The 15,116-nt window shown below is 34.2% G+C and overlaps 1 protein-coding gene across 1 annotated transcript in view; it reads left to right on the top strand.

Moving 5' to 3' along the window:
* The window catches only part of slc9a1a (solute carrier family 9 member A1a), a 51,053-nt gene extending 37,939 nt beyond the window's left edge, over nucleotides 1-13,114 (top strand). The window contains exons 6-12 of the mRNA XM_084385305.1: nucleotides 1,254-1,343; nucleotides 2,725-2,795; nucleotides 4,935-5,111; nucleotides 6,004-6,118; nucleotides 6,222-6,311; nucleotides 6,562-6,643; nucleotides 7,522-13,114. Of these exons, the coding sequence (XP_084241431.1) occupies nucleotides 1,254-1,343; nucleotides 2,725-2,795; nucleotides 4,935-5,111; nucleotides 6,004-6,118; nucleotides 6,222-6,311; nucleotides 6,562-6,643; nucleotides 7,522-7,826 (930 nt within the window). The 3' untranslated portion in view covers nucleotides 7,827-13,114. The remainder of the gene's footprint in view (nucleotides 1-1,253; nucleotides 1,344-2,724; nucleotides 2,796-4,934; nucleotides 5,112-6,003; nucleotides 6,119-6,221; nucleotides 6,312-6,561; nucleotides 6,644-7,521) is intronic.
* The last annotated feature ends 2,002 nt before the right edge of the window (nucleotides 13,115-15,116 follow it).

Below are 15,116 nucleotides of genomic sequence, written 5' to 3'. Positions count from 1 at the left end.
GTCTCTGTTCTGTTCTTAAACAAGGACATAAGGCACGGTATCAGTTTGCAAGGTTTGTGTTGCCCTGCTTGTGTTTGATGTTTGTGAAAATCGGTGTTGTGATGTGTGGTCTTTCTGTAGTCGGATGTCAGATATACATTGACCCCAAGTATTTTATATAAATAATCCAAATATAAAATTGAGGCCTTTTTTAAAATTAAAGACACAACTTTCTTAATAAAATAACTTAAGAAAGTTAACGCAGTATTATTATTATTATTTTTTCATTATGATTTCATGTTATAATTTTTTAACTGTATTTTTTTTATTTTTTATTTTTTTACTTTATCTTAATGCAGTGCAATGCAGTGAATTAAATACACTTTTAGGAATGCCTATTTGGGGCCACTGCCTTCAGGTGTAGACCTCACTGCTATCCATTATTTTATCTCATTTTATTTTATTTTATTTATCTATTTGATATTTTTTCTTTTATTTTTGCAATGCATTGCAGATGTCTATTGCAGTAACTTTAATGCAACTTTAGGTGCACCATTTGGAGCCACTGCCTTTTGGGCACAGATCTGTGTTTCTGTTTTGCTTGACAGTTGTGCGAATTTTTATTTATTTATTTAAAAAAAAAATTTATGCAGTGATTTTCATACAATTTTACGTGGAATATTTAGTGCCATTGCACGTGGCTGTCGATCTGTGGTTTTTCTCTCTGTCTGCACAGAGTCTGTGCTGTTCACAGGAAGTGGAAGGTGAGAGACCGTGTTTGCAGTGTCCGATGTGACGGTGCTGTTGCTGCATGCGGTGTATCCTGATATCTGCCAGCATCTGACCTTGAGGAAAACCGCTCAACTGCAATGTAGTGAACGCTGCAGTCAGAGTCACAGTCCCAGCCCTCTGTCCTCCGTGATTGCTCAGCATAGTTTGAAAAATCTTGCTATGGACAAGTGAGGACATGCTATGAGTTACAGCTCAGTGTTGAAGGACAGGAGATCCCGCCCACTGTGTGGAAACGCAACTGTTTCCTAGTCATGACGTGCAGTTCCCTCAGTGGTCAGGAGGGTTTACATTTTTTCCCATCAGAATTGGAACAAGAATTTTTAAATCCCTTTATTTATATATATACCTGTACTGTATATATAGACACACACACACAGGTTGTACTGCAAAGATTGATGAATGGAGCTGTATCGATTGCATTTAAATAGGACCGTCTGTAAGCATGCATCAATTTCCCCTCCACTCTCTCTTTGTGTTTTCAGGGTATGACCATTCGACCTCTGGTGGACCTCCTGGCAGTGAAGAAGAAACAGGAAACAAAGCGATCTATCAATGAGGAGATTCACACACAGGTTCGAGTTTACTCCCATCTGTGATTCACCAATATTTTATGCCGTCTCAATATTCTGCCAGTCCCGAACATATTCACACAATTCTGTTCTTAGTCAATTATAATAATTGACTTATTTTGTTGACTTGTTTGGGTTTGTGGAACATCCAGTACTACTACTGAAGGTGTGTGAGCGCCACCTGCTGGTTGTGTGCTGATAAAGTCACAGTTTCACAGAAATGCAGCTTGATATTTTTAGAACGACAGGAATCAGAAGATTTTAAGACCAGATGAATCCCAAGAAATCAGTCCAGAATATTTCCAGGTCATATTTAAAAAAATAATAATAAAAAAATAAATATATATATATATATATATATATAATGAAAATAAAGCCCATTTTTGGACTGTTTTCCTGTTTTTTGCCTTGTGACATTATGTTCATGAGATTTAAGCACATTCTTTTAACCATTATGCAGAAGTAAAAAATAATGTAAATGCAACAAATGCATTCTCATTATTATTTATGCTGATTCAAAAAGTAAATTGAAGTAAAAATTGACTGTAAAACAGTAATGGTAAATGTATTCATGAGAATCTAAAGAGAAACGGCATTAAGAATTATAGTTAATTATATTCTCAACTGTGATAATAATAATCATAAATGTTTCTTTAGCAGCAAATCATCATATTAGAATGAATGATTTCTGAAGGATCATGTGACACTGAAGACTGGAGTAATGATGCTATATATATATATATGTATGCATTTATTTGATCAAAAATACAGTAAAAACAGTAATATTGTAAAATATTATTACAATTTAAATGAACTGGTATCTGTGTGAATATATTGTAAAATGTAATTTATTCCTGTGATCAAAGCTGAATTTTCAGCATCATTCAGCTGAAAATCATCTGCATATATATATATATATATATATATATATATATATATATATATATATATATATATATATATATATATATATATATATATATATATATATAAAGTTAAATATGAACTTGAATGTTTACAGAGTCTCCATCCTCATGAGTTTCATGTGAATGTTCTGCAGAAAGAGCAGGTTGCTGTTTGTACGCCAGGCATGAGCTTGGATCCACTCCACAAAACTCAGTACAGAACATTTTGCTCACAAATTGCCATTTATTCACCACTCATAAAACTGATTGTTGCTATGGAAACACCCATTTGCATGGGCGTCTCATCATCGTTAATGCTTTAAATGATTGGCAGAAACCTCTCTGCGGTCCACTTTATTGCTCATTGTCAACATCATAGTCAGCTGTAGCTTCTGTTAGATATTTAACTGATAATCTCAGCGTTATTGCCAGATATTGTTGTTTTATGTTTACTTAATAGCGTGTACATTTGTCTTTAGTTTTTGGACCATTTGCTAACTGGCATTGAGGATATCTGCGGACATTACGGACATCATCACTGGAAAGACAAGTACGTATAAAACTCAGAAAGTCAAATTTGGTGATTTTAAGTGATTATTTGAATTCTAAATGAAATCATAATGACTCCTACATCTGGTGTTTGATGAAGAATTTAGATATGACATGTTTTTGAATGGCTAACGTCAGTGATGTTTAGCCATTAAAATCAGACATGTTTTTAGTATATTTGGCCAAATTCATTCTTTTCATCCTTATGTACTGTGCTGTTGTTGTTGCTGAAGAGAAAGTGAGTTTCAGGATCAAATTTGGGATCAGAGAAGGAGAAGCACAAATAGTTTGATCCATTTTATTCACACACACACACACACACACACACACACACACACACACATATATATATATATATATATATATATATATATATATATATATATGTATGTGTGTATATGTCAGGGCTCCAGACTAACTTTTTTCACCTCCGTCCTGGAACCGTCCTGAAAAACGATTTGAACCGTCCTAAAGTGAATGTCAACCGTCCCAAAATAAACATGTTGTTTCTGTACTTTATTATCATCTATAGTTGTTAGTTGTTAGTCACATAACAAAAACACCATTAAAATGTTTATGATATATAGTATTATATTTATTTAGCTCCATTCAAAGTAATTATCTGTAAACAGGTAAAAAACAGATTTAATAAAAAAATAACAGGAGTGTATGCTTTTTTGTATTCATGCAGAATTTTTTTTTTATTATAATTTTTTTTTTTTACATATATGAAAATTAAGATAAAAATACATACAGCTCAAAACGTTTTGGAGTTGGTTGGATTAAAAAATAACAAATAAATACTGGTGACAACATATCTCAAAAATATCATCATTCTTTATTCTTTCAAGCAGCAGACATATTTATTTGTATGAATTAAATATAATGAATTATTATTCAAGCTATTAACGAGCAGTGAATGCTTTTCTCTTTTTCTTTTGTTGCTTGATCAATACACAGACCGCATTAGGTTTATTACCCACTGTCACTTTAAGACGTCGGATCATGTCCAGTGACGTGCGCTGATGCACATCCGATACACTCAAAACTGTTTAAGACATAACCAACATAGTTTACGTGAATACTCTCCAAAACGGACATTTCGACATAATGTTGTGTGTATTTGTCCATTCAGACACGAAAGAGAGCTCAATTCAGTACTCACGCGCAGTATAGGTATGTATGTGCATGGCTGCACGCCTTGGGTCGGGTGTGGGTGCACAGAAAACCGTACTGAATACAGCTCTTTTTTTGCGTCGTTGGTCTAGCCGGCCAGTGATAGTAACTATAGTAACAGCATGAGAAGACGCGCTCCGTTGTAGTCAGCGCTTGGTCGGTTAATTTGGACATTTTCTAAGTAAGTTACCCTAATAGGCTAGTAATAAATGAACACACATACAAAAAAGTCTTTCGTCCTGTAGGCGTCCTAGAGAATATTTCTGTTCGTCCTAAACACATTTTCTATCGTCCCCAGGACGATAGGACGCCGTTAGTCTCGAGTCCTGGTATATGTATATGTGTGACACTGGATCTCAAAACCAGTCACATGTCGCATGGGTATATTTGTGGCTATAGCCAACAATACATTGTATGGGTCAAAATTATCGATTTTTCTTTTATGCTAAAAATCATTAGGATATTAAGTAAAGATCATGTTCCATGAAGATATTTTGTAAATTTCCAACTGTAAATATATAAAACATTTATTTTTGTGAGTGAATGCAGCACAATCGTGAACATAAATGAACAACTTTAAAGGAGATTTTCTCAGTGTTTAGATTTTTTTTGCACCCTCAGATTCCAGATTTTCAAATAGTTGTAACTCGGTCAAATATTGTCATATCGTAACAAACCATACATCAATGCAAGGCTTATTTATTCAGTTTTCAGATGATGTATACATCTCAATTTAAAAATATTGACCCATGTGACTGGTTTTGTGGTCCAGGGTCACATATATGAATAAAATGGATCAAACTATTTGTGCTTCTCCTTTTCTGAAAAATATATCTCAACAAATACATATAATTTTTTATAAGTATTTGAAGGTGTGTGTCTCTACCACATGGGGTCTCTACCACATTGATTTCAGACACAGTTTCAGTGTTCAAAAGCATCATCTTTTCCTTCTCATTTTCAGACTGAACCGGTTCAATAAGAAGTACATAAAGAAGTGCCTGATAGCGGGTGAGCGCTCCAAAGAACCTCAGCTGATCGCCTTCTACCACAAGATGGAGATGAAGCAGGCCATCGAGCTGGTGGAGAGCGGAGGAGGCTCCAAGCTGCCTTCTGCCATGCCCTCCACCATCTCCATGCAGTGAGTGCACACCTCGCCTGCATCACAACTTAACATTTATGGACTTGTGTAGAATGCATATAGAAAGTGTGGAATCTGCATTGCATTTAAAGAATGATTATAGCATGTTTATAGCATTAGTGTATTGAACGCATGGAATATTGTAGTAGAACGTGTGGAATTTTTGGAATGTGAATTAATATTAAGAGAATGTGTTGAATGCATGCAAAATATGTAGCGGATTGTGAAAAATGCATATAAAGCATTGCACAGAAAAAGGTTTTAGAGTGCATTTAGAGCATAGAATGTAAGGAATCTGAAAGGAATTGATGTGTGGAATTATATTCAGGAGAAAAAGTGGATATTTGTTTTTAATGTCCCTACAAGTTTAATTTAAACCATCAATATATGAGGAAAATAGTTTCTATTTTTAAAATATTTAAAATATTAGGGAAGAACAAAACACTAAACTTGGTTGTTTTTAGCTGACAATATTATTTGGCAAAAAAAAAAAAACTACAGGTTTTATTTTACTATGCAAAAACAAAAAGCATATATTGACTACAACATAATCAGTTGCTACTGTGATATTCATTGGTTCTTTCTTTTTTTTTCATTTTTTTTTTTGTATGACAGCCTGGCCAAAAATTATGTAACCAAAAATTATATAACCAAAAATTATAATTGCGTTATCACAAATAAAACAATTGCCTCCAAGCAATTATTCACATGCTTACAATATGCTCAAGTCAATATGCTTACAAAATCTTTAATAATATTCAAATAAAGGGTGATGTCGTCTATTTTGGCCACTACTGTAAATAGAACATAAGGAGTTCATGGAATGTTTATAGAATGTATGGGTCTGATTTTTTTTATTCTAGCATAATGAGTTTTTCACTTTGTTTTCCAGGAACATCCAGCCTAAGAAGACTCCTCAGGACCGAGCTCTGCCGCAGCTCTCCAAGTCCCGTGAGGAAGAGATCCGGAAGATCCTGCGCACAAACCTGCAGAGGACCCGCCAGAGAGTGAGTCAGCACTTCACTTCACACTCTCAAACCAGGCTTCTTTCGGTTTCATTCACTCGGGAGAGACGTTCAGATCAAGCTAGATTGTCTTCTGCTTTTTCAGCTGCGCTCGTACAACAGACACACGCTGGTGGCTGATCCGTTCGAGGACGGCTGGAACGACCTCATCAAACGCAAGAAGATGATAGAGAAGGTTTGACGATTGATTCATCATTGGATATGAAAAAATGATCAATATTAGCTGATTAGATAAGTTGTGTCGTTACCAACGGCCTTATTCGTTCATTTGATTTCAGCAATTTTGTGCATCTCAATTAATTGTTATGCTCTATTATATATGTATATTGTCATTATATAAGTTACCAAAACTCATCTCAGTTACACATAAAGGCCACTGATAGCTGGAGTGTGCTTTATTAATCATAATAGACTGTTTCTTTCAGATATCAATGATGAACAATCACCTCACTGTTCCTGCTCCGCCTCCGGATTCCCCGACCATTACTCGAGCTCGACTGTCTTCAGGTGAGCGGACCGTTACTCTGCTGGATCTCAGATATATGACTTTAGGATCCTGTTGTGTCACTGAAATCTGTCTCTTCAGCGCCAGGTCTTTCCTCTCAGTGAATGTGCGGTTGATCACTCAGGTTTCAGTTGTTGCACAGCGCCCCCTATCGATTCAGCAGATCAGCAGATCTCGATGTTCTCGACAAACATCTACCAAGTTATTATTACAATACAATTGTGGTAAATGGATATTATATAGAGATATATAGTGAATATAGCAGACACTATAGTGAATTACTATGGTTTACAGTAGTACTTTGGTATAAGCTATAGTAACAATGGATAGAATCAAGAAATGCAGCATATTGCAATAATCAGAGAACCATCTTGAATCCCTTATTACAGTAAATTATATATTTTTATTAGTAAATTGCATAAATTAACTGTTTGCACTGTAACAAGTCATTTTTTAATCAGTATTTTTTTTTTTTTTTTTTTTTAGTGAAAATACTTTAATGCAATTACATAAGCACAATTTAGTAAGATTAGACTATATCTTTTTTAGAATGTTAATTGATAAATATTGAAAAAAAAATCTTGTTTCAAACATAAACTTTATAATATTTTGTTAGATTTTTACTTCCAAAATCCATAGCCAATTCTATAATTAATTATACTTATGCTTTTTAAGTTAATTTATCTTTAAGTAAAACAGTGCTATTTTACTATTATATTAATATATTTAAATACTATATTAATATATTAATATTATTTTCTTTTTTTTATATATATATACTTTTATTTTAATTTTTTAATTCAGTTTGTTAGAACACTGGAGTAAAATACTGATTAAGAAAGAGGTTTAGTGTGATAGATTTCCCTCTTCTCTGAAACAGACCCTCAAGCGTGGGGCATCAAGGCTGTCACAGAGAGCATCCCCACCATTAAAGTGGACCTGGCCTCACCGCAGACCCCGGAGTCCGGCAATATGCGGGGCGAGTTCGGCGGCAAAGCAAGCCAGCCGAAGGAGAGCAAGGAGGAGGGCGGCCTGGTGATGAAAGCACCCTCTCAGGCGAAGGAGAGGAAGGACAAAATGGCGTACGAGGATGATGATAAGGAGCCGCAGCGACTCATGCGCTGTCTGAGCGACCCGGGGCCCGCCGCCGACGAGGAAGACGAGGACGAACCCTTCCTCCCCTGAGAGAGGACAGATTTATATTCTATAGGAAGAGAGAAGAAACGTCAGGAAAACCAAACTGTTGATGAACCAAAATAAAGAAAATGAAAGGGAGCGATCAAAAATAGCCTTTTTTTTTTTCTTTTTTTTTGCTTGTCATTGTTCTTTTTATTTTAAGCCCAAAGGCTTGTTCACACCATGCACGATATTTAAAACGATATTACGAAAACATTAAAGATATAGTTTTAAAAATCATTCTAAATTTAAAAGGATAGCAGAGAATCACTTTCAGAACGATTTAATGAACGATTAAAACATTGACCAGTTAGCCAATCAGAATCCACCAGACTTTAAAGAGCTCGAGTGTTTATGGTTGCAGACTATAAACGACAGACCGTTATTGTGTGCGCAATTATTATTATTATAATAATTTAAAAAAAAGATATTTTATTAAATACTATAATACGTATTGTAAAATGTAAAGATAGAGTATTTAATAATAATAATATATTGCGTTTTAATAATACATGTTATATAATATTTGGAATTGTTATTGTTGTTATTATTAACAACAATAATAATTATTTTAATTTTTTTGCTGTCATTTTCTTTGCTTTCAAACATTAAATAATTGAACTTTTATTTTGGTGGAAAACTTGACAACAACAGATTTATGAACTATTCGGGAAGATTGTTGCGTTCCCAAATGCAGATTATAAGCGTCTCAAACACACACAGAGCGAATGCAGAGTAGCATTTACACTGAATCGAAACTGAACATGAACTGAGTTTCACTCTGAAACATGCCAGACTATACATTATATAATCACAACTGTAGCGGTTTGATGATCGCACTAAGCCATATAACATTCTCACAACCATGCATTGTCAAAATTCATAAAGTCAAAGCGTTTCAATGTCGATTTTGACTCTCGTTTGGCCCTGGCTAATATGCTAATAGTCTGCCGCTGTGAGCTCGCGCAGCGTACAGTTATAGTTATCGTTATAGTAATTGTTGTTGGTGTGAATGGGCTTTAACTCTGTGTTCTTACCAGGCATGATGCGATTCAAATGTTTTAATCCCAACTAGCGATAAATGACAGAACAGTGAAATCTCATTGGTCCATGAACACATGGCTTATTATTCCTGGTCACATCACGCCTGGTTTGAGCTCGTGTCAGCAAGCACATGTGGCATTGACTGTGGAATTATTATATTCTGCACGAGGGAACAGATCTATGCATTACCAAACGCTCGCACTGTTCAGTCTCACTCTATATTCAGGTAAAACGCTTCCGTTGTCGTTTTCTTGTTCGTTATGTTTTGTGTTCGTTCACATAAATTGGCTTTATTTGTCTTTATCACTAGTTGTTTTACCTCTCGAGGAATTTGACTCGTTTATCAGGAGCAATAATATGAAACTTTCTTATTTATCAGTCAGATGGTGCATATTTACTCTGGCTAATTATTTTGTCGACGCGCTAGCCACACGTGAAGACCAATGAAGTCACGCTTTATTTGCATAACTAACCTGAGAACCGACTAGAGACTCGTGGAGATCGCACAGAGATTCGCATTTGTAAAGACTTGATTTTACACCAAAACGTTGCATGACCAAATTGATTGGTTGTGATCATGTATCCTGTTTTGTTTTCGTTGCTTATACTTTATTAATAACAAAGCTAATTTTAATTTAATAATCTTTAAAAGCACTCAAAGCGCTTTTGTGACCGGTCATGACCGCTCTGAGAAAGATCTGGACCATCGTATTCACAAACCTTGATTTAAAGGAAGAGTTCGTGCAAAAGTGACAATATATTCCAAGTGTTCTTAAATTGAGAATACAAGTCTTAATTATGAAATTAAAAAGTAGAAATTATGACATACTAAGTCATAAGTTTGAGATAAAAGTGGACAAAAAAAATCTAAATTACGAGATAAAAAGTCATAATTATGACAGTCAAAATTGTCAAAAAGTCAAAACTGACAATAACTCATTATGAGATAAAAAAGATAAAATTACGACACTTGGCCAGAATTTATATAAAAAGTGGAAAATGTCAAAAAGTCAAAGTTATGATGTACTAAGTCATTATTGTAAGATGAAGTCAAAATTATGAGATAAAGTTATATTATGTTGACAAATATGACAAAAACGTGAAATTATGAGATAAAAAGGCAAAATTACGACGCTCTAAGCCACAAGTATGATATAAATGTGGAAACTGACAAAAAGTTATGACGAACTAAGCCATAATTGTCAAAATTGTGATATAAAAAGTCATAATTATGTGATAGTGGAAATTACAACAAAAGATCAAAGAATTAAGTTATAATTGTGAGTCAAAATTATGAGATAGTCATAATTATGAGATAAAAAGGCAAAATTACTACTCTAAGCCACAATTATGAAATAAAAAGTGGAAATTGACAAAGTCAGAGGTATGATGTACTAAGCCATAATTGTGAGTCAAAATTATGATATAAAAAGTCATAATTATGTGATAAAGTGGAAATTGCAACAAAAGGTCAAAGTATTAAGTCATAATTGTGAGATAAAAAGTTAAAATTATGAGATGGTCATAATTATGATATAAAGTGGAAATGAACAAAAAATTATCTAAGTTATGACTAAGTCATAATTGTGTGATAGTCGAAATTGAAATTTCAAAAAAAGTAATGACACAAAAAGTATGTCATAAATGCGTCTTTTTATATTGTAATTATGACTTTTGTCAGAATTTCACATTTTTTAATTAATTGTTCAATTAATTATGATTTACCAAAAAGCTGCGTAAATGAAACCGGATTTCTAATGTTTGCGTGAATTAGTTGGACCCCAAAACTCTTCCCCCATAGCTCAGCCTTCACACACACACACACACACACACACACACACACACGCATTCCTGCCGGTGGTTAATGCTGATTGGTGTTGCAGTGTGATTGTTTCCTGAAAGAACTCAGAGTCCGGGCTCTTCTAAAACCTGTATGTTGAATTATTCCCTTTAAAATCTTTTGCACGACCAGAATGAAAACACTCCTTTGATTCTCCTCCGCAAACCGGAGCAGATCCGCCTCTGAAGGTGCATTGCATATTTCAAAAAGAATAAATAATATATCAAATCCAGAGACTCTTTTGCATGCACAAATAGTAGATTAGCCTTATTTTAATCTAGATGTGGTGAAATCATATCTATATATATTTTATGTGAACTCTAAAGGTCCATAGATGTCTATATTCTGCTTTGAGGAATTACAATGCTAACTGAACAGTCACTGTGTGAGCTTGTTTTGCCTTTGAACGGAGAGGCTGTCCTCTCTTCTGCCTTTCTTCAGTTTCATGCACTTGTCTGGAAGGTGTGTGTGCTTCACCCTGTTGTGCTTCACGAATGTTTCACAGCGATGCGAACGGAGGACGGCGTTCCCGGGCTTGATGTACAGCGTGGACTGCAGTATTCACACCATTGACCAGCTCCAGTAAAGAGGAGAGGGGGAACATTTAAACGAATAAATGAAAATTCTGTCATTATTTACTCAGCCTTATTTTGTTTAAAGCTGCATGCTTTTATTTTCCAGAGGAGCATGTTTTTGTTTATACAATTGTAGTTGAATTATTATAGTTAATGAAGTTTTTATTTTTCCGTTTTCAAGTTTTAGTAATTTTTTTTACTTTTGTCTTTATAGTTTTTAATTTCTATTTTAGTGCATGAAGTTATATTGCTGAAATGAAAAAGAAAATGTTTATTTTAAGAAACTTTTTAATGTTTTTAGCTAACTTTACTAACCCTGTTTGAACAACACGAGGGTGATTAAATAATGCTGTAATTTACATTTTTGAGTGAAATATTTGTTTAAACTTAATTGTCTTTGACATGAAGCTGAATGCCAATGATGAGTTTGTTTTAATGGTATTCTGTGTATTCACCATAAAGCCTTTTTATATGATGTTCGGTTCACTATGGTTAACTTTTGCTTTGCATAATTCTGCCTTCTGTTATCAGTTTATTACGGTTTTATCATGAAGCACACGGACGATTCTGTGAGTTTACATTATTTTGTCTTTTTTTTATGCATGCTGTAACTTTAAACTGCTGTTGGTTTGATCATTCACTGATGCTTTAATGTCCTGCGCTCACTTTAATGTTATTTGTGACTCCGGGAAGCGACTCGAATGCGGACTAACTAATGTAAAAAAGACTGAAGAAACCTGTTGATCTCTGATCAATACATGCAGCCACTTTCACATGATTTTAAATGACCAGTCGATGTCTTATCTCATTTCGTTTGGTGGCGATGAAATGACCGTAATCTTCATCTTTTGCTTCTGTTTCAGGGTTTATTCTTGAGGTTGTTGTATCGATCCTCGTGAATATTTGACTGAAGGACTGTAACATGCTTACTGTTCTTAAACTCTACATGAAATGACTTTATAAAAAAAAACACATTTCCTGAAATGTGCATGAATTATGTGCTGTTATTTATTTTACCAAATATGAACATCTGTGCTGAGAAGATCTTGATATAATCGTGAGCTTTCATCTTCATAACTTCATAGTCTACTGTTTCTAAACGCAGATGTAGCCTATACAGTCTTTCCTCATTAAATCTAAAAGAGGCCGTTTGAAGCACTTTATCATGAAAAGAACCTTTCAAACATGATTACAGCAATAATTAAGCCATTAATTTAATAACTTACTACGGTAAACGCATAGGCTTTACCTCTCTATGTGGTGTAAAGGTCGTGTAATATTAAAGGCTGGTTTGAAATGTGTTGATTGCTGGTTTTATATGGATTTTAATCCAGGTTAACTCATAGGAATGATGATTTTCTGCACATTGAGTAAATTGAACTTAATCAATTTTAGTTCAATTTAATGCATTTGTTTAAATGTAGCTAAAATCAGTTGTGTGCAAACCACTTACCATAAAAAAAAATTAATTAAATTCAACGAATCATTTTTTTTTTTCAGTGTGATGTGGTCAAAATGTCACCAGTTCTTTAACATCGGCTGCGTTTGTCTGTATGTTATTAATCTGCTGTCGTGTAATCTATTAATGTAATTCATTGTCGTTTGATAACGTGCATCATCATGTATTTGCAACAAGATGTTTATTTTAAATACGAGAAAAAACATATCACAATATAAGATTTGAGATACCATCTGCAAATGTCAAAGCCAAGAGTGTACACTACAAGGATTCACTGTATTTGTCTAGTCGCCTATACAGCTTCAGAGTTTTGCTCTTGCATTCTGGGAACATTTATGGTCATCAAAGATACACAAATAAAGTTTTAATTTGCTAAAAAGCATCAGTTTTCTCTTTCATTCTCAGTGCTGCGTCCGAAAAACATATTCTCTCTAGTCTAGAGTAACTTATTTTGAATAAGTAGCTTAATTACTTGTATATGTTCTGTAGTATGACTGTAATCCGTACTACAGTAGTTACCGTATACTGTAAGTACATGTACTGTAAAATAAAGTGCAACCCAAATACTTATTCAAATTCAGTTAAATAAATAATTTGATACTAATTTAGACTCATTTGCTCATTTAAAGTCACGTTCTCGCACTAATTTCTCTCAGTTTCACTGTAAAAATCATGATTTTAACAGTAAAAGACTGTAAAAATGCTACAGTGAAAAACTGTTAATTGATTAACAGAAAGTTTCCTTACTATATACAGTAAATAACTGTGATAGATCTAATGGTACATTTAATGTAATTTTACTGTAAAATACCATTAAATTTACAGTTTTTGGAGGTGAAAACGAACAAGTTGTATAATTTACAGTGAAAAAACGTAAATTGACATTCCCACAATTCCCTGCGTGACACTTCACACTTGATGTATTTTTGTTGAAATAACTTTCGTCATAGTTTTCTTAGTTTTTTTTTTCTAATGTACATTAGGGTTTTATGTTACATTTAATGTTGTTAAATTAAGGTTTATTGTATTTTTTTATTTATTTCATGTGTGTTACCATGATGGTGTTTAATGTGTGTGTAAATGAGACTGTGCAGCTTCTATACATATTAATATTAACTTTCTTGTGGAAGAACTGCTTGTGATGAGCTTTGATTGATCATGTGACTCTCATTACAGCTGTGATTATTGATTGTCAGTGTATTACAATGGTACAAAACATATTTTAATCCTTCAATAGGTCAGTAAATTATCATTATATCAGAGAATGAAATACGGTTTATTACTGTAAATTTTAAGCTAAGTCTGTAAAACCTAAAATGTTGCTACAGTATTTTTACGGTAAATTTCTGGTAACCACAGATGCCAGTTTTTTTTCCGTAAATTTAACAGCATTTTTTTACAGTGTTGATTCTGAGGCTCTCAAAAGGGAGGTTTCATGAAGTCTAACCACTCATTTGCTCTATATTCCCATTCGTCTATTTATATCTCGCTTTGATGTTATTTTGCCCTACTGTCCTCAGTATAATAAACGAATCACTGAAGTTTGGGGTTGTTCCAACAGCATTTCAAATTCCTGTGCCAAGAAAAGAAAATGCTGCCCTGGACGACTTTAACAATTTCCACCCCATTTCAAATCTTCTGTTTTTTGCAAAAGTACTGAAACTCATTGTTGCCTCTCGCTTGTGTGACCACCTTAGAGTTGGTAATGTCTTCGAACCCCTTCAGTCTGGTATTCGTAACTTTCACAGTACTGAAACACCTCTGGTCAGGGTTGACAATGACTTGTTGATGGCGTCTGATTCTGCCGTTATTTCCGTTCTCATCCTTCTTGATCTCAGAGACGCTTTCGATACTGTGGATCATAGTCTTTTACTTACCTAGAAAGTGGTGTTTGGTGTTTCGGGGACAGCTTTAAACTGGTTTAAATCCTATTTTACTGACCGTTCCCAGTTCATTGCCTTGGGTGGGTTCAGGTCTGAGATTAGCTCTGTTTTCACTGGTGTACCCCAGGGTTCAGTTTTAGGCCCGTTTCTCTTTAATATATTTGTCACCACTCGGGCATGCGATCGCTCGGCCTTCACTTTTACGCTGATGATACTCTATATACTCAAACCCTGGTGAAAATCTGGATGTTTGTTTGCTTTCTGCTTGTGTTTCTGAGATCAAGATATGGATGAATAACAATTTTTTTTGAAGTTTGAATAGTTGTAAAACTGAAGTTATGTTACTTGGTTCCCCCTATACCTACTTTTCTGTTGATGGTACAGGTTTGAGAATCCAAGAAATTTGAGCAACTTTGGAGTAATCTTTGATGCCAGTCTTGCATTTGATCCTTATATACAGAACACTATTAAACATCTTTTTTTTTTCACCTCAGAAAT

This window comes from Rutilus rutilus (assembly GCF_951802725.1).
Source record: "Rutilus rutilus genome assembly, chromosome: 17".
NCBI classification, from domain to species: Eukaryota; Metazoa; Chordata; class Actinopteri; order Cypriniformes; family Leuciscidae; genus Rutilus; species Rutilus rutilus.
The sequence above is the reverse complement of the archived record's forward strand: the minus strand, read 5'-3'. Positions and strand labels throughout refer to the sequence as shown.